The 20,640-nt window shown below is 38.3% G+C and overlaps 1 protein-coding gene across 2 annotated transcripts in view; it reads right to left on the bottom strand.

Annotated features, from left to right (window-relative positions):
- ORC3 (origin recognition complex subunit 3) overlaps window positions 1–20,640 on the bottom strand; it is a 72,498-nt gene that overhangs the window by 5,075 nt on the left and 46,783 nt on the right. The window contains exons 14-16 of one of the 2 annotated variants that reach the window (XM_050788055.1): window positions 8,671–8,804; window positions 4,948–5,027; window positions 3,909–4,006 (exon numbers count right to left, since the gene is read on the bottom strand). In XM_050788055.1, the coding sequence (XP_050644012.1) occupies window positions 3,909–4,006; window positions 4,948–5,027; window positions 8,671–8,804 (312 nt within the window). The remainder of the gene's footprint in view (window positions 1–3,908; window positions 4,007–4,947; window positions 5,028–8,670; window positions 8,805–20,640) is intronic. The other variant, XM_050788056.1, reaches the window with a different exon arrangement.

Below are 20,640 nucleotides of genomic sequence, written 5' to 3'. Positions count from 1 at the left end.
ACTATATTTCTGCTCAGAAATCTTTAAGATAGCATTTCTTAAAGTAAATGAGAAAACAGATATCTACATTTTCTAGCACTACAAACATTTAACCTTTGGCAATATTAAACAAAGGCCCGGAATTAAGAGTTCAGGAAATTCTTCTTGGATCACAGAAAATTTTTAGTTGATATCTTTCATGGAAATGACACCTCAAAAGTTTTTTTTTTTTGAGACTGAGTTCCACTCTTGTCGCCTAGACTGGAGTGCAATGGTGCAATCTCGGCTCACTGCAACCTCTGCCTCCTGGGTTCAAGCGATTCTCCTGCCTCAGCCTCCCGAGAGGCTGGGATTAGAGGCGCCCACCAACACGCCTGGCTAATTTTTGTATTTTTAATAGAGATAAGGTTTCACCATGTTGGCCAGGCTGGTCTTGAACTCCTGACCCCAGGTGATCCACCCGCCTCGGCCTCCCAAAGTGTTGGGATTACAGGTGTGAGCCACCTCGCCCAGCCCAAAAGTTTTTTATATATTAGAATTACTTTTTACGTTAGAAGGCAGAAAAGCCTAAATCTTAGTTTCAGAGTATTGAAAAACAAATCATTAATAAAATTTCACTTATAAAAAAATCTGCCATAATTTGGGATTTTTTTCACCTATAAGCTAGATGATAAAACAATTTTAATAAATTCTGAACTAAAAAATATGGCATTAAAAATTCACTTAGCGTGTATAATGAGCCCATCAGGTGGTCTATGCCATGACAGTGATATCATCCGGGATTCCTGGAGGGTAGCAAATTGGAGGGGAGAAGCTTTGGCACACATAACCCATAGACAGAGTAATGTCACTAACTGGATTAAAGTATATAGTTAACTCACATGACTTCATAAAGAAGATTTCTGGGGCTTAGTCCAACCCTGAGCCTAAAGTATTTTGGCCACATGACAGCTTGTGTCAGCTCCTTTCCCCACCAGTACAAGCAGAGCAAAGCAGCTACCTCAGCCCAGTCACGGGACATTATTCCCCTTCTTCCAAGTATCCTTTCTCTTCTTCTGGAGAGGATACCACTCCCTAGAAATCCCCTACACTTGTGTTGTCCCAATGTGGCCAGGAGCTTTGAAGAAGAGAGGAAGTGGAAAGGGTATTCAACATGGACATCACTCTTCACCATACCCCTTTCCTCCCTCATCTCAAGAGCTAATGACCCCCTTGCTCATTCTAATTCTAGGTGCTGCTCCTTCTCCAGAGTCAACTGGAACAAAACTTGCTTGCAAAGAGTGTATGATTTTGACTTAATCCTCACTAAGGACCAGTATTCTATACCTCAGATACTGTTAACATCTTAATTACTCAAGGTTAAGTTAACTTAGCTGTAGCTTCAGGAAACAGTTTCTGTGATGGCTGGCTACCAATTTGTAATTTCTGACCATAAACTCTTCCTACACTAACCTCATGCAGTTATTTCCCAATCATTATACATGGCTGTCATTAAAACATCTTGTTGCAGTCCCTGCTATGTAATAAGGATTGGATATCTAACAAGGCAACCAGACAGAGTCAATTTTTACATGTGATTTATAGAAATGCAAGCATTTCCCAAGGCAAAAGACCTCTCTATCCTCAAAGAACCATCAGAGCAAAAATAAAATATCTGCCTTAATTTTGTTTCCACTGGCTACATTAGTTGAACAACAACAATGACAAATATGTTATACATTAGAATTTTTATCTGACTGTAGACTTGGAGATTGGCATAGAAATATATTTCTGTGACTTATTTACGTGAGAAGAAATAAGCGATGAGTCTGGCACTAGAGCACTGCATTATGCTCATTTTGGATTCAGACCAGACAAATGATAGGCCTTCCCTGAAAGAGTTGGTTCTGAAGGAACTGGTAGAATTAGTATCAACAAGGGCTACAAAGTTGAAGCTTGCTATTGGCAAAAACAGTAACTTAGAAAGTGGTAATTTATTCTCAGCTCTTAAGATCTGGCAACTTATTCTTGCCTGTGTTTTTGCCAAGAGCTGCTCATAGTATACTGTGAACTCTGCCTCCTGAAGTCTCCTGCTTATATTTGTCTTTAAAGGACATCCTTTCTCCATAACCCCAAGCTCTGCCCAGATGTCTGTGGTGTGGCCATTGAGGGCAGTATAAAGAAATGGAGAGAGCCTTTTGACAGGTGTCAGGAGAATGAGACTGTGTGGCCTTGCATGAGTCACAGCCCCTCTCTGGGCTTTAGCTGCCACAGGACTGACTCTTCAGTTCTCTTTTAGCTTTAACATGCTATAATTCTAATCTCTTCCCTCCTGGGACAATCTTGGTAAAGACACTAAATCCTAGTATGGGAGATTTTGTGATTTTACAACAAAACACATTTAATCATACTGAGGATTATTTCAACAACTGCTCAGAAAGGTAAAAAGTCAGACATATTAGGTGAAGGATCATGAAAGGGGAATGGCTGATGTGGTTTCAGAGCCTACAATTTGGAATTTGTAAGAACTCTGGAACCTGACATTTGGCCTAAAATTGGCAAATCACATTGTAAAATTATTTTTAGTGACTACTTGGTAAAAGGGAAGAGTCAAGAGTTTGGGGCTAGACACTCTACAAGAACAGGAAAGCCCAGTAGGGCAAGGTTAACTCTATGAGTTCTAAAATGTAATTTTTGACCAGCATTTGGCCAATATTGCAGTTCATCACTTTTTTTTTTTCTCCTTGAGATGGAGTCTTGCTCTGTTGCCTAGGCTGGAGTGCAGTGGCACGATTGCCTTACTGCAACCTCTGCCTCCTGGGTTCAAGCCATTCTCCTGCCTCAGCCTCCCGAGTAGCTGGGATTACAGGTGTGCGCCACCATGCCCAGCTATTTTTTTGTATTTTTAGTAGAGTTGGGGTTTCACCATGATGGCCAGGCTGGTCTCAAACTTCTGACCTCAAGTGATCTGCCCACCTTGGCCTCCCAAGGTGCTGGGATTACAGGTTGACCGTTTTGGACCTTTTCATGGCATTAGCAATTTCTCCCCAATAAGTAGGAACAATGACTGTCCCCACATTATTCTGGAAAACAAAACTTTTAACTTTCAGAAAAGACATGTAATTTGTCAGAAAAGCACTCTTTCTCTTTAATAATTGTGCTGCTATTTTCTCAGTACTTTATTCAGTGCCTAGCCTTCTGTTGGGTTTAAACTGCTATTAAAATTTACAATAAACATGTTCCCCCCTCACCACACTTTTTAGGTTATTAAATCATCTTCTTTTGCACACTTCTCATTTTTTTCTGTAGCATGCCCAACTTCCACCAAAATTAGGTGGGTGATTTTACACAGCTACATAAAGCTGACTTTTGGGAAATCCATGAATCAGAATGATCTGGGTTTCCTAAAAAGGAATCATCCTAAAATACAGGCTGGATTGGTAGACTTCTAAATTTACCAAGCACATGTCTCAACATAAATTTAGTGCACCTGATAATGAGGTGCGCTGGCATTGTTTAGAATTAAATGTTCTTTCTTTAGGATAAAATAGAGCAGCATGGCTAGTCTGCTCTGTTTTCTGGGCTTGGCTCAGATCCAGCATTTACTCCTAGCAAAGATTAAGTGTAATATAAATACTTTGTTATTAGATAGGGGAGAAACACTCACTTTCTAACTCATCTCTCCCCACCTGGCCTAATGAAGTAGATCAAATTTAAGCCTATATTCTTGAACTGAGAGTAAAAGAATGAACTAAGTCATTTGATTATACATCTTGATAATGATGGAAAAGGAATAAAAATTACAATTCTAAGCTGGATGGAGAGACATGAAAAGCGTAACGCCTAACCTGGGAGAAAAATGTTCTGGATTGGCTATAGACAGCTATGACACCAGTGTTATTGGAAAAACAGCATGATTTTTAGCTCTTAAGAGCTAAATTTAGACTTACCTCACTAGACAGTCAATGAAGTTCACAGCATTTTCTCTGAGTACTTCAAATTTGGTTTGCTTCTTACTTCTTCTTAACTCCTTCATTTCCAATAAGGACTATGGATAAAAGAACATACCTTTTCTGGTGATCCTGAGACAGAAAACCCCTCAGAGGGAGCTCTGTTGCTAAGTTCTATAGAAGCAGCTGATGCCTTTTCCATAAGACAGGATGTACAGAGAAAGATCAAAATGGGTTTTGTTTATTCGTTTATTTTTAAGGTCTGGCAAGAATCTCTCCTCAAAGGTGTTTTGCTTTATAATATACAAGTAAATTTTTAGGGAAAGAGGAAAAGGGCAGTTCACTTTACTACTAAACTACATGGCAGAGTGCTCAGTATCCACAGTTCATTAATTCATTTAAGAAAAGGACTTAACAGGATAAAGAAAAAAATCTTGCCTTTTTGCCATACTAACAGAATAGGTTCCATGTGTTTTATTTTACTTAGATTGAACTTTTACTCTACATTTATCATAATTTGGTATCATAGTACAAAGAAGGTTCTTCATTTTGACAATCAAGATCCTAAAGTTAGAACTATCTCAAAAAGAATATATTGGACATTCTGTGGCTCAATTTCCACTCTGTACTTGAATATGCATTTTAAAAAATCAAGAAAAGTAACTGAAACTAATGAGTTAGGCTCTTTTAAATCTCTCAGTTTGATCAAACAGAAAAATACATCAGATAAAAAATCAGATTTCTTTTGTGCAGCCACGTTCCCATTTTCTCTTATTGCTAGCTAATTCTTTCTCTTGCTGAGCCCACAGAATGGTTTCCACCTATGTTAGCTAGTAGATTCCAGAATGGGTATATGTAGAGTGATGATGGCAATGGGACTAACAGGATGTTCAACTTAGAAGTGAGTTAAAAGTCTGCTTTGTTCCAGGTTGTGGTTTAAAAATGAAAACAAAAACATCCAGGCAGAGCTAATCTAGAGCACAAACTGAAAAAAGGGAGTGTCACAGGATGCACCTGGAAGGAAGGAAAGTGATCTGACCTTCTGAAGATGATACAGGTCTGTCTTCTGAAGCCCCTTTGGCTGTGACCCAGAAGCATCTTCTTCCTCTTTGTTTTCTGCTTTTAATACAAAACCAATAGACATCAATGAGGGTAAATCCAAGTCAAAAGAACAAACATTTCTACTATTCCAAAGGAAGTAAAAGTTTCACCTATATATATTTTTTTAATGTGGCAAGAGATCAAGATTCCATCTGATAAATGATTTCTTACAGAAGCTGAAGGCCAATAATACATAACTTGTGCTGTAGTGATGTCTTCAAAAAACCAGCTACTGAATTTTAGAAGTGTTACCACAATGAAAACAAAACAAAATACAATCTAACAAAACTCCCTCAAACCAACAGCAAAAAGTCTCAAAAAAAATTTTTTTTTTTTTTCCCCAGATGGAGTCTTGCTCTGTTGCCCAGGCTGGAGTGCAGTGGCGCCATCTTGGCTCACTGCAACCTCCTCCTCCCAGGTTCAAGTGATTCTCCTGCCTCAGCCTCCCAAATAGCTGGGATTACAGGTGTCTGCCACCATGCCTGGCTAATTTTTGTATTTTTAGTAGAGAAGGGGTTTTGCCATGTTGGCCAAGCTGGTCTCAAACTCCTGACCTCAGGTGATCCACCCGCCTCAGCCTCCCAAAGTGCTGGGATTACAGGCGTGAGCCACCACGCCCAGCGAGTCTCAAATATTTTTGATGTTATTTATACATAGCTTTTTAAAAAAATCATACAAACTTAAACCTGTTTTCCTTTGATTATATCAAGATTGTAAACAACACAATTTGAGTATGAAGAGGGTAGTGTCTAAGAGTTTTGAAATAATCCACTAAAACGTAAAGGCATCATGGTTCTTTAGCAAAGGCAAAGAAAACCATAACTGCTTAAATGTATAGCTGTGCTCCTTCTAGAGAGCATAAGGCTCTCATATTCTCCTTCAAGTGCAGGTTGGGTTTTGTGAACTCCACACACATGGTTTGTTTGGCCTAAAACGATGACAGGAGGATGCAGCTGGAGAATATGTACTGGCTTAAAGAATAAACTGCTTTTTAGCTATAAGTAATTTCTAGTTCAAAAAAGACATAACTAAAGGTTAAAATGTCTACTAGCTTCTTTGTCCCATGTCATTAACATGTAGTCTGCTACATGTTAATAAACCCAATATATCTTTGAAATAAATCTAATATGGGCTGAACGAAGTGCCTCATTCCTATAATCCCAGCACTTTGGGAGACCACAGTGGGAGGATCACCTGAGACAAGGAGTTCGAGACCAGGCTGAGAAACATAGTGAGACACTATCTCTATTTAAAAAAAAAACAACAAAAACAATTAATTAGGCTGATGACGGGGCTCATGCCTGTAATCGCAACACTTTGGGAGGTTGAGGCAGGCAGAATGCTTGAACCCAGCAGTTCGAGACCAGCCTGAGCAACATGGCAAAACCTCATCCCTACAAAAATACAAAACAATTAGCCAAGTATGGTGGGACGTGCCTATAGTCCCAGGTACTTGAGAGGCTGAAATGGGAGGATCGTTCCTGGGTGGTAGAGGCTGCAGTGAGCTCATCATGCTACTGCACTCCAGCCTGGACAACAGAGGGAGACTCTGTCTCCAAAGAAAGAAAAAAAAAATCGGCTGGGTGTTGTGGCCCTTTTCTGTAGTCCTAGCTACTCAGGAGGTGGAGGCAGGAGGATTACTTGAGCCCAGGAGCTCTGAGGTAACAGTGAGCTATGACTGCATCACTGCACTTAAGCCTGGAAAGCACAGCAAGATCCTGTCTCAAAAAAATCTGATATGACACTCTGCCCTACTTAACTCTTCCCAACTGTAATTTTAAAACCAAACTGTAATATGTAATAAATGTTAAGGAACAGAGATAGCATATAGCCAAATATTTCTACTCATCCAATGTGGGGAGTTTTAATTTCAGTTTATTATTAATAATGAGTCACTTCTGAAAATTAGGAAATAACAGACATTTCTTCAAGACAGTGGTTTTGCTTTAATTTGTAAAATTCTTTATTCTTTAGGCTACTAATCATCTTAATCTCCAACCTTCCCATTTCAAAAGCTGCATTCCTTTATTCAGTTCTAGCATAGAATTTGTTTTTTAATTAGAGCTCATATAATATGAGCTCTAATTAAAATTTTATCTAGATTACCTCTAGTTAATGGTATCCAGCAAAAAAAGATGAAAAATTGTATGTGCCGTTTATTTTTACAGAAATCTCCATAAATCCAATTTTGTAAAAGATTGAAATTTACACCTTATTTACCTTTTATTTTTCTAAGCCTTTTACTCTATTTATGTACTTAAGGGTGGCCCCTTGCTGATCCAATGATCACTACTAGGGCGTATTTAAATTGTGAATCAGCAATAGAAAAACAATGAACTAGTGGTTAAGAGAGATGGGCTCTGGTCTGAGTGCTACCACTAGCTGTGTGATCTCAAACAAGCTACTGTCTTTTCCTAGACTTTAGTTTCTGGTTATAGCTGAACTCAACGATCTTAATGATACCAATATCCAGCCCTTAAAATTTTGTGTTCTGAAAAGTAGTTCAGCTCATGCTGCAGTGGCAAGAGCAATACCCACACATAACCTGAAAGAAAACCCCTTAGTGATGACTTCCGCACTCTGGCTGCTCAGGCCATTCTAGTCAGGCAAACATTCTCTTTCATCTTCCATGACTGAGCACTCATCAAGTGCCTCACATTGCAGCTATGGAGAGATATGAGACGATTTTTGCAAAAGCAGTTTCCTAAAGCCAAAAGATTTTTAAGACAAAGAAGTACTTGCCAAACATAAAAAAGGATTAAAACGGACATTTTACATGAGACATTTTCAACATGTCATGTCCAATTCTATGTGAATATATATAAAAAACTACCTTTTCCCGCAAAACTCCATTAAAAAATTGCCCTAAATTTGGGAAAACTAAAAGGTACACACCAGTATTTTTTGTTGTTGTTATTGTTCTACTAAAAGAATACCATACTTTGGTGCTAGAAACAGCAAGAAGAGAGCCCATGAAAAGCTAGCATTTAGGGAACAGAACATGGCTACCTATATATAATCAGACACCCTAAGCATTCAGGATCTATAAATGATCATGTGGAGGTCAAGCAAAAGAGAGAAACTGTAACCCTCCAACAGTGAAGAGTGCCAGGCTGCCTCAGTTAATTTAGGACTGAAAGATTCTAGCTTTTGTAAATCCGATTAAAGTAAGCCTCATGCAGATTTTGGTAATCAACATACCAATGAGCCTCATTGCTGTGAAAGCAGTTCATAGCTATTAATTTTTCAAGCTTACAAATGATTTATGCAGTGCTTTTGAAATCTATAAAGAACTTGATGAAATGCTTAAGAAAAAACCTCTAAAAAGATTTCTTAATTATGACACCCTGCTACTCTTTCCAATATTTTTTATTTCTTTTTGTTGGCTTTTTAAAGACAAATCCTCCAAACTGTCGAACTGGAGAAAGAATTTCTTTTTCTGCCCATTTGATGCTCTTCATTGTTTAAACCAAATCTAGAAGAGAAACATTTGGCCTATTTGTGATTGTTAAAATGTGATACTATGAGGCGTGGCATACTGACTGATCATGAACTACTTTATCTCTTCATCTCTAGGCACATCAGAAGGTGGGGTTTTCCATGCCATTTTAGTTAAGTGACTGTCATGGCCAATAGAATTGGGAGAATAATACACTCTTACCATCGAGGCTCTGAAACTGGGCCAGGAACTCCTCTATTCTCTTAGCTGTGCTGCCAAGGTGCTTTTCACAAGAAGACTTAAAAACCTTGAAACATTTCTCAAGTATGGTCATCAGTTCATCCTTTGCCAACATCCTAGAACAGAGTCAGTGACAGGAAATGTAATATAACTAGAAAATTAACACTTAAAAAACATTTTATTTAATGTATATTAAATGTTTCTGCTCAGAAGATAAAAGAAATTCTTCATTAGTAGCTATCAACATTTTTTGGAGAGATTTTCTCCATATATGTGACATTCAGAAGAATTCTTAAAGGTTCCTCATGATAAAGTGTAGCTTAGAAAATTTACAAAGGACTGGATTAATAGTGTGGCTCTAACACTATGTAATATAGAACAAAGTTACTATACAGATTGTATAGTAGGCATTTAATGATAGTTTTCCTTTCTTTTGATGTAAACATACATATGAAATAAGATATGTCTACAGAAGTTATGACATGTGCTAAATATAAACTTGTTTAAAGGAACCAAAAATATAAGTACTACACTCACTTCTCTAATTATCACCATTTAAACTATGCTTTACGTCTCCTATGGGCTTTATAAACATCAGTCAGTAAACCCACTGAATTTTAAATGAAGTAGGCAATTCTAATTGTTATTTATAGCACAGGCAGAGTGGTTGAGTAGCTCATTCACAGCTATAGAAGAAATCTTTGTTAGAAATGGAGAGAAAACACAGATATTCTAAAGTTAGGACCTTGTTCTTGGAGCTTACAGGATTTCTCCACTAAGATCATACTCAGTAATGGCATCAAAAGGAATCAGACCAATATTAGGAATTTTTAAGCAGTGGCATTATACAAATACTCAAATTATTCTCAGCAAGTGCACCTAAGTCATTAAAACTATGATGATTAAAAGTTCTAATATTAACCATGAAGTAACAGACAAATCCAGAATGTGGGCATTTTGTAATACAACTAATTAACTTATGTTTGACATCTTTCATAATAAAAAAATGAGGAGAAATACTAATATTGCTAAGTTGGGAGAAAGAGAAACAAAGTTAAATAGACTATGATTACTGAGAAATTGAACTGGTTACCTGAACTAAAATTTAAACCCCAACAACAACAACAAAAAGTAGACAACCACTAAACATGGAAATTGTTCGGGGTAGACCAAATAGTAAATTTCCCCAGAGTTTTTTTTTTAAAGTATTAAAACTTATATATTCCTCTTTCTACAATAATTATTTAAGATATAATCTTTATGTGTGAAAGGCAGCTAACTGGTCAAGGAAAAATAAGCCAAGACATTTCATACTTGATTACATTTGAGATTTAAAATTTGTGGCCTTCTATTGCCCAGATAGAGTTATGACAAGAAACGTAACTCAAAGTCACATACACTTGAACAATCTGTTAAACCTGACCTTTAGGCCTATTCAAGTAGACAAGATTAGCATTTCTGGTGTCCAAGGAATCACACGCACTGACTTGCTTAGAGGGAAAAGACGGGTGAGGTACGGCTGGCAGAAGATCTAACCCAAGTTAGCAGCACGTGAAGGATTAGCTTCCCAGGATAGGGGCAGCAACAGCTACTGTCCACTTGGAGCTCCAAATAATTGAGTATCAAGGAAGGCCAAACCTAGCCTATTCTCCAGGAGACCAAAAAAGAGGGCATTATTTCATATAACTTTGGAAGCAAACTTCATTAGTCATAACTCTTAATGTGGCATTTGACTGGAGAAGGTACTCAGATTTAAATTGCCAGGCATTCAAATAGTTATTAGTTCTCTTATTTATTTATTTTTTTTTGAGACGGAATTTCACTCTTGTTGCCCAGGCTAGAGTACAATGGCGTGATCTTGGCTCACTGCAACCTCTGCCTCCCAGGTTCAAGCAATTCTGCTGCCTCAGCCTCCCGAGTAGCTATGATTATAGGCATGTGCCACCACACTCGGCTAATTTTGTATTTTTTGTAGAGGCAGGGTTTCACCATGTTGGTCAGGCTAGTCTCAAACTCCTGACGTCAGGTGATCCGCCCACCTCGGCCTCCCAAAGTGCTGGGATTACAGGTGTGAGCCACCGTGCCCGGCCTAGTCCTCTTATTCTTAGCCCAAGATTATGTTTTGCTTCCAGAGCAGAAAGATCTTACACTTTCCCAAGTATTCTCTGGATTAATGTAAAATGACAAGACTTGAGGTAAGGCTGATTAGAAATAATAACTTAACCAACCCCAATGAAGTCATTAAAAATTTTTTTTTCCAGTAAAATTGTACACACACAGAATCAATGCTGCCTGCTATCATCACTATTATTCAGCATCATTCTGGAGTCTAGATGCTACAATAAATTAAGAAAAAGAAACGGTATAAATGTTAGGAAGGAGGATGAAATTTATCATTTCATATGATGTGACTGTAAAGTTAGAAAATCTAAGAACTGTAAATAAAATAGAGAGTGTAAAAGAGCTGGGTATGGTGGCTCATGCCTGTAATCCCAGCACTTTGGGAGGCCGATGGGAAGATCACTTGAGCCCAGATATTCGAGACCAGCCTGGGCAACAAAGTGAGACCCTCATTTCTACAAAAAATAGAAAAAATTAGCTCAGCATGGTGGCGCATGCTTGTAGTCCCAGTTACTCAGGAGGCTGAAGTAGGAAGACTGCTTGATCCTGGGAGATCAAGGCTGCAGTGAGTCACAATCATGCCATTGCACTCCAGTATAGGTAACAGACACCCTGTCTCAAAAAAAAAAAAAAAAAAAAAAAAAAAAGAGTGTGTAAAAAAGTGAGTAAATAAAAGATACTTATATATGCATGCATATATATATAATCAATACCTTATATTAAACTACATAATGAAAAAAAAAGCCCATGTTCAAAATGGAAACAAAAGCTACAGAATACACAGCAATACACATTATAATACACATGTATGACCTATAATAAAAGAAAGCCCTGAATAAATGAACAGACATTTTAACACTCACTATTGTAAAGATACAAATTGTTCCAAATTAATCTATATTCTTAACAGTTTGAAACAAAATTCCACAGGGTAAATTTTATTTTTATTTCTATTTTTTTTTTAGATGGAGTTTCGCTCGTTGCCCGAGTGCAATGGTACGATCTTGGCTCACCGCAACCTCCGCCTCCTGGGTTCAGGTAATTCTCCTGTCTCAGCCTCCCAAGTAGCTGGAATTACAGACATGTACTACCATGCCCAGCTAATTTTGTATTTTTAGTAGAGACAGGGTTTCTCCATGCTGGTCAGGCTGGTCTCGAACTCCTAACCTCAGGTGATCTGCCTGCCTCGGCCTCCCAAAGTGCTGGGATTACAGGCGTGAGCCATGGCGCTTGGCTGTAAATTTTAAAACCTAATAAAATTATTCTAAAATGTATCTGGAATAATTGTTCTAAAAAACAGCAACAATCTGTGTACACTTGAGTGTGTATGGTGGGGCTGTAAATATATTAAAGTGTTAAGCCACAGTTATTAAAATTGATGGTACTTGGGAATAGACAGGTCAACAGAAGAGAATGAGTTCAGAAAGAGATCTAGGTGTACATTGGGTGTTTGTTATGTCACAGGGATAGCATTTCAAATCAGTGGGGGAAAAGATATCGGGTATTAGAATTAACTATTTTAAAAAAACAGACCACTATCTCACATTATACACAAAAATGCGTTTCAGATAGAATAAAAATGTAAGTATGGTATGGGAGCAGGGAAAAAGAACTAGCTCATCAACCATAAAATACTAGAAGAAAACCAAGAAAGATATTTAAGCCTGATAATATCCAGCAGCAGCAAGACTGTAGGAAATACACATTGGTACATGGTTGGTGTGAGTGTATACTGTACAACAATGTTTATATTTTAGACTCAATATGTTTACATCTACCTTTGTTTTGTGGAAATAGTTATACAAATATACAGACTTACTGCTGCTCATGATTATTGTTTGTAATAGTGAAGAATTAGAAACAATCTAAATATATATCAAAAAAGAGTCTGATTAAATAAAAAGCACTTTAAAAACATGATATTATATAGTGATGATAAACAATGAGGTAGGGCAATATGTAATACTAATGATGACAGCTAACATTTATAATCACATTTGTGTATCAAGTGTCATTTGATACAATATGATGTAAATACTATTATTATTCCCATGTTAGAGATGAGAAAACAAAGGCACAGAGAACTTAAGTAAACTTGTCCAGAATCCAATTGCTGGTAATTGGCAAAGCTGGGATTTGAACCTAGGCAGTCTAGCTTGACATCCATGCTCTTACTGAGCATGCTATATTGCATCTCAAAACATGGCATCCATGGTAGATTAGGCACAAACCAAAATAACCACCACAACAAAAACAAAACAAACACACAAAAAACAAAAAATGCCAAGTGTGGAACACCATATATAGTACTATTTAATATACATTTGTGTGTGGAAAGAAATCTGAAGTGCAAATAGCTAACAGTGGATGACTGGTTTTCGAACTTATATAATACAAGGGGTAATATCAGAAAAAGACTTATTTTATCACTTAGATTATTAGAATGACTATAGCAAGCACCTTTTTTTGGGTTTTGGTTTTTTTTTGTTTTTGAGGCGGAGTCTTGCTCTGTTGCCAGGATGGAGTGCAGTGGTGCAGTCTCTGCTCACTACAACCTCTGCCTCCTGGGTTCAGGCAGTTCTCGTCCTTTAGTCTCCCGAGTAGCTGGGACTACAGGTGCATGCCACCATGCCTGGCTAATTTTTTGTATTCTTAGTAGAGAGGGGGTTTCACCGTATTGGCCAGGCTGGTCTTGAACTCCTGGCCTCAAGTGATCCACCTGCCTCGGCTTCCCAAAGTGCTGAGATTACAGGCATGAGCCACTGCAGCCGGCCAAGCACTTTGGATAAACCAAACCTAACTGAAGATCACTTGAAAACAACTACAAAATATTTACCTTATTCCAAAAAAGTGTGTTTATATATAGCACCTCGAATAAAAAATTAAGGATTGAGTGTAGCTATCAGACAAGCATTTTTCAAACTGGGTTTCAACTCCTTTTTCAGTCATGAACCAATCATTCAAGAAATATTTATTGAATGCACACTACATACGGCACTGTTCTGGGCATTTGAGGTACACCTTATCAAATCAAAAATCACTGTCCTCATGGAACTTACATTCTAGTGGGAGAGCTGGGAGAAGACACTAAACACTATCTATATCATATATATGATATATGTGTTAAAAATTGATAAATGTTATGGAAAAATATTGAACAGAATGAGAGTCACGGGAGGGGGAAGATTTCAATTTTTAAATGGTTAGGGCCTCACTGAAAAGATGACATTTGATCAAATATGTAAAGGAGGAAAGGAAGTTAGCCATACAAATATCCAGAAGAGCTTTTCCTGGCAGACAGGACAATGGGTGCAAAGGTTCCATAGTGGGCATGTCTGGAATATTCAAGACAACAAGGAGACCAAGATGTCTGATATGGAGAGAGAAAGTGAGCAGTAATCAGAGAGAGGCCACGTGGGGAGTGGAGGGGGTCATGTAGTGTCACTGTATTCGGCTTTTACTCTGAATGAAATGCGGAGTTAATGGAGGGTTTTGAGCAAAGGAGTAACATTATCTGAAATATTTTAAAAGGACTATTCTGACTGCTACTTTGAGGAGAATCTGTAGGGGAGCAGAAAAACCAGAAAGGAGGCTACTGCAATAATCCGGGTGAGCGATGACAATGACTTGGACTATGGTGGTACAAGTGAAGGAAGGTGGCAAGAAGAGGTCTGATTCTGGATAAATTATGAAGGCAGAGTCCAGGCTTTTGGCTTGAACAATCAGAATGATAAAGAGACAGTAGGAAAATGACAGATTTCAGGGGAAGATCAGGAGTTCAGTTTGGAGTATGTTAACTTTGAGGTGTGTATTGGATATCTAAGTGGAGGTATTAAAGAGGACATAAATGGACATAACAGCCTGGCACTCAGGAGAGAGGTGTAGGATTATGACTAAGCCCTGGGACACTGTAATGTTAAGATGTCAGAGAGAAGAGAAAGCACTAAAGGAGAATGTGAAGGAGCATGCACTGAGGTAGGAGAAAAACCAAGAAAGTCCTAGAAGTCCATTAAGAAAGGAGTGATGAACTGTTGTCAAATGCTGATAACAGGTTAATGCTAGATTTAGGAACATGGAGGTCACTGGTGACTTTGATCAAACTAGTTGTGATTGGAAGCAAAAACCTAATTGTAATCAGTTAAAGAGAGAATGGGAGAAGAATTGGAGACAGTGAGACAATACTTTCCAATTTTGGTGCATTCCAATTAACATTTTGTTTTAAAATAAAGAATAAAATTGTAAAGAAAATAGCAGAACTAACAAGTTTGAAAGCCACCATGTGAGATTAAAGAGAAATTAAAAAAAAAAAACATGTCTAAGATAGGTCTCATTAATGCCACAAAAGAGCGATTTATCTTTATCCAACTTGATTAAGAAATAATTATTTCACAACTGGCTGGGTACAGCGGCTCATGCCTGGAATCCCAGCACTTTGGGAGGCCGAGGCAGGCGGATCACGAGGTCAGGAGATTGAGACCATCCTGGCTAACACAATGAAACCCTGTCTCTACTAAAAATATAAAAAGTTAGCTGGGTGAGGTGGCGGGCATCTGTAGTCCCAGCTACTTGGGAGGCTGAGGCAGGAGAATGGCGTGAACCCGGGAGGTGGAGCCGTGCAGTGAGCCGAGATCGCGCCATTGCACTCCAGCCTGGGTGACAAAGCGAGACTCCACCTCAAAAAAAAAAAAAAAAAAAAAAAAAAAGACTTATTTCACTATCAGGTAAATGGTCCAAAAAATGCCTGTGATATCTAATGTATTAAAAGCTTTATAGGTAATCTGTCACAGGAGTTGAGAAAAACAATAAAGGCTTTATAGGTTGTCATTTTTAAAAAAAGTTTTCTTAACTAAGACGAAGATAATCATTAAGCAATCATTAAAAGCAATCATCCTGCAGGGCAGTGGAGTGTTCTGCTTCATCACGCAGAAAGTCCATAATTTCTGGTTAAGTATTAATTATATAAATGTCTGATTATAAGAACAGGCTACAAGAAAAAACTGGCCAATCCATGGCTAATGAAAACATCTTTTGCCTGATGAGTTTTCAAATTCTAAACAGACATTACCATTACTAGCCAGTTTTGAAAAATACTCAGAATTCAAACTTGCAAATGTAAATATATCAACGAAGACTGGAAGTTAAGAAAACAAAACAAAACAAAAAAGATGTAAAAATAATAAAAAGCACATTAAAAAAAAAAGCATGTAGAAATAAGAAACTGTCTTATTTGAGGACTAACACAACAAAGTAATTATGTAGTATCATAACAATGAAACAGAAACCAAAAGTATGTGTATCTCCTCCTAAGCCTTCATATTTCATATTAGGTGGCACTTCCTAGAGAAGCTGTCCAATCCCACAAATGGAGGTTAACTGTCCAGTCTACTGGTTTCTCGGCACCCTAGTCCTGACCCACCACAGCTCTTACTACTTTGTATTGTAGCTCTCTACTGTTTACATCAATCATTTGACCAAAATTCTGTATAGGTAAGGACCAGGGTTATCTTTGTTATCTGATCAGTGGTTTCAAAAAAAAAGCATTTAAAAAACCTTTTTTTTTTTTTAATGGATGAGCAAGGCAATAACCATGCAATCATTATTAATTTCCTAACCTAATGCCTTTGTGAAGAACACTTTTTCTAAAGGGAACAGTTCTCAAACTGGCTCATCCTGGGAAGCACCTAGAAGTCATGGTGCCCTTTGTGGGATGCCATGCTTTTTTGTGGAATGTATCAAAAAGAATAAATTTAATTCATCACATGGTTAGAAGCAACTTTACTAAGTTCAAATACACACATACTTTATTGATGCAATTTTTTTTTTTTTTTGGATGGAGTCTCACTTAGTCACCCAGCCTAGAGTGCAGTGGCACAATCTTGGCTCACTGCAACCTCCACCTTCCAGGTTCAAGTGATTCTCCCACCTCAGCCTCCTGAGTAGCTGGAATTATAGGCACGCACCACCATGCCAGGTTAATTTTTGTATTTTTAGTAGAGACGGGGTTTCGCCATGTTAGCCAGGTTGGCTAACTCCTGCAACCTCCACCTCCTGGGTTCAAGCAATTCTCCTACCTCAGCCACCCTCATAGCTGGGACTACAGGTGTGTACCACCATGCCTGGCTAATTTTTGTATTTTTAGTAGAGACAGGGTTTCACTATGTTGGCCAGGCTGGTCTCCTGAACTCAGGTGATCCTCCTGCCTCGGCCTCCCAAACTGCTGGGATTATAGGTGTGAGCCACCATGCCTGGCCTATTGATGTAATTTTTAAAAGTACAGTCAGCCATCCATATCTGTGGGTCCCACATTGGTGGATTAAAACTTGGATTGAAACTATTTTGGGGGGTAGGAGGAGAGACTGTATAGAACATGTACAGACTTTTTTCTTGCCATTATTTTCTAAACAATATAGTGTAACAACTATTTACACAGCATTTATATTGTATTAGGTATTATAAGTAATGCAGAGATGATTTAGCATATACGGGAGGATGTGCAGAGGTTATATGCAAACACTATATACCATTTCATATATGGAACTTATGGTATCCTCTTAAAACCAATCCTCCACAGACAGTGATGGATGACTATATAACCCTGAGTTCACAAGAAAGAAAGAAAAAAGCAGTCAAAGTTTGATGAGTTATTTCTGAGTTTTTAAAATTAATATTTCCTAGTTATCTGTTCATTTTGCTAGCAGAAAAGTGGCAGTAGGCACTAAATGTTTAATAAAGAAAAACAAAATACAAACTCAGATCTTTTTTTCTGTTTACTGTGATAAAAACCATTAGCTCACTATTAGTAAACACCTCAGTCCAGTTTTGGAGCCAATTTGAGATCAACTGCCTACAGCCATTCAGCTTCTCCACAAATACTTTTCCTTTGATAGCGTCACTTTTTCCTCAAAAGTTCCCCCCGTCCCCGCTTTTTTTTTTTTTTTTTTTTTTTTTTTTTTTTTTTTTTTTTTACCTCCCCCTTTATTTTCTAGAAGTATTTCTCAAAGTATAGTCCCTGGGCCATCTGTCTGAACGTGCCAGAGTGCTTGTTAAATGCAAATTCCTGCTGAACCACCATACCAGTGTTCCCAACAGAAGCTCTGGGGAAAGAGCTGAAATGATTAATATCTCAGCTAATTATTTGACCTCCTGATCCGCCTACCTCCCAAAGTGCTGGGATTACAGGCATAAGCCACCTTGCTTGGCCGTATCTCAGCTAATTCTTATGCACATTGAAGCCTGGAAACCATTACACGAAAAACAGTGACTCTCAATATCTTTTGTTTTAAAGAAAACTTTAACATTCTGCCCCAAGCCTGATTTCATCATCTGTAAGCCTACAGATAATTGTGAAGGCCCTGATGTGATGAAAATTCAGGACTGGCAATTCCTTTTCTAAAACAAAGAAATTATATTAATTTATTTTATTTTTCATTTTTGTTATTAATTTTTTGAGACGGAGTCTCGCTCTGTTGTCCAGGCTGGAGTGCGGTGGCGCGATCTCGGTTCACTGCAACCTCTGCCTCCCGGGTTCAATTGATTCTCCTGCCTCAGCCTCCTGAGTAGCTGGGATTACAGGCATGCGCCACCATACACTAATTTTTGTATTTTTAGTAGAGACGGGGTTTCACCATGTTGGCCAGGCTGGTCTCGAACTCCTGACCTCAGGTGATCCACCCACCTCGGCCTCCCAAAGTGCTCGGATTACAGGCGTGAGCCACCATGCTCGGCCTATTTATTTATTTTTTTTTGAGACAGGGCCTCACTCTGTTGCCCAAGCTGGACTGCAGTGGTGCAATCACAGCTCACTGCAGCCTCAATCTCCTGGGCTGAAGTGATTTTCCTGCCTCAGCCTCCAAGTAGCTTGGACTATAGGCATGCACCACCACACTCATATGATTTTTGTATTTTTTTGTAGAGATGGGTTTTCTCCATGTTGCCCAGGCCAGTCTTTAACTCCTGGGCTCAAGCGATCTGCCTGCCTTGACCTCCCAAGTGCTGTAATTCATAGGTGTGAGCCACTGTGCCCTGCCAGAAATTATATTTTAATGATGTAGTCTCATAAAGCTCTTGGATAGATAAATCTACATCATCATAAGTTAGCTTATTAGGAAGCATATCATAGATTATGGAGCTGTGTCATTTTTCCTAAGTAGATCTTTAAATATTACCTAAAGTTGATCTGCAAAGTCAGGAAATCATGCATTACTTAGAGTCCAAATTTCTAGTCTCTTTGAACTAAGCTGAAGTGATCAAATGTTAGTATCATTATTCAAGTCATTTTTTTTTTAACTCAATGAAAGCTCAGCTGACCTGCTAATATATTACTGTTCAAGTCAAAAGCCTTACTCAGAAATTAGAATAATTCCTTTAGCCTAAGGTAAATTCCTCCAGCTATCAATCACCTTCGATTTGTAAGTCTGTTTCTTTTCAAGTTCATAAGGTTATACTTAGGATAAGCAGACTAGACACTGTGGCTCCTTTCATTTATATCTGTGTCCTGTGCCAATATGACTAGTGTCAGGATGAGGGGGGGGATCTGAGTCCACAGAAGCTTGCTCTGCTGGTTTAAAATTTTGGATACACTCTGAACATGGACTACTGGCCACAAAACCATAAATTTCTTTTTATTATCACCTCTAAGTAACTGGAATATGGTTGAAAGAGTTTCAGCTCTATCAACTGTACAAAAGTCAATGTTTCTGGCCTTGGTTTCCTTATTTGAAAGAAAATGGAATAACTGTAGATGAGTAATTCTCAATTGATGAGGTAGGGGACATAAATTCCCCTAAGACATGGGGCACACTTTTCATTATCCCCAATTCAATAATCCACTGCTACTGGTATAAGAGTGTAGTACTCTTCAGCGCTGGCTGATCCAACATACTCCTTTAAGTTGAGGCTCTGACTTTTTTTTTTTTTTTTTTTTTTTTTTTTGAGATGGAGTCTCGCTTGGTTGCCCAGGCTGGAGTGCAATGGCAAGGTCTCAGCTCACTGCAACCTCTGCCTCCCAACTTTAAGCGATTCTCCTGCCTCAGCCTCCCGAGTAGCTAGGATTACAGGTGCCTGTTACCACGCCTGGCTAATTTTTTGTATTTTTAGTAGAGACGGGGTTTCACCATGTTGGTCAGGCTGGTCTCAAACTCCTGATCTCCTGATCTCGTGATCTGCCCCACCTCGGCCTCCCAAAGCACTGGGATTACAGGCGTGAGCCACTGTGCCCAGCTGGCTCTGATTTACAATAACCCTTAAAACCTTATTTATGCAAGGTTCTGTGAATTTTAAAAATATGAAAAATTACTGGCCTAGTGTTTGATTTCTAGATGGGTGTTTAGAAATTCTCTCTAATAGAGGGGTACAATTTTCCTCTTACAGTCTTTCACATCTGATAATGAAAAACAGTTGTACTTACCTAGTTCACTGCTGGGTTAGCATCATTTGTTACTACTTTCTGTTCCCAAATGGCTTTTTAATGGAAACATATCCTTATATAATGACACAGGGTTGAGTGAAAAATTAACCCGCTCATATCCCATATAGGGATGTGGTCTTCATACTCCAAGAGTTGACTGAGCAAGGAAAGGCAGAACACACGCAGAACCACTGCGCTCATGTCCAATCATGGCATATATTATAAATGCACACTTGCATGCTCCCCACACACATCAATGTCTGTTGCATACATTTAAAAAATAACTGTGATATAAAATTATGTTGGTCTTTTTCCACTAATAAATATGTGACATAAACATTCTCCCACATTATTACAGAGTCGCTGTAAATATTTTTTAAATGGTCACCAGATATTTCATCAAGTAGATGACATATTGTTTGTTT

This window comes from Macaca thibetana, chromosome 4, assembly GCF_024542745.1.
Source record: "Macaca thibetana thibetana isolate TM-01 chromosome 4, ASM2454274v1, whole genome shotgun sequence".
Classification (NCBI taxonomy): Eukaryota; Metazoa; Chordata; class Mammalia; order Primates; family Cercopithecidae; genus Macaca; species Macaca thibetana.
Note: the sequence above shows the minus strand (reverse complement) of the source record. Positions and strands in the feature narration are given on the sequence as shown.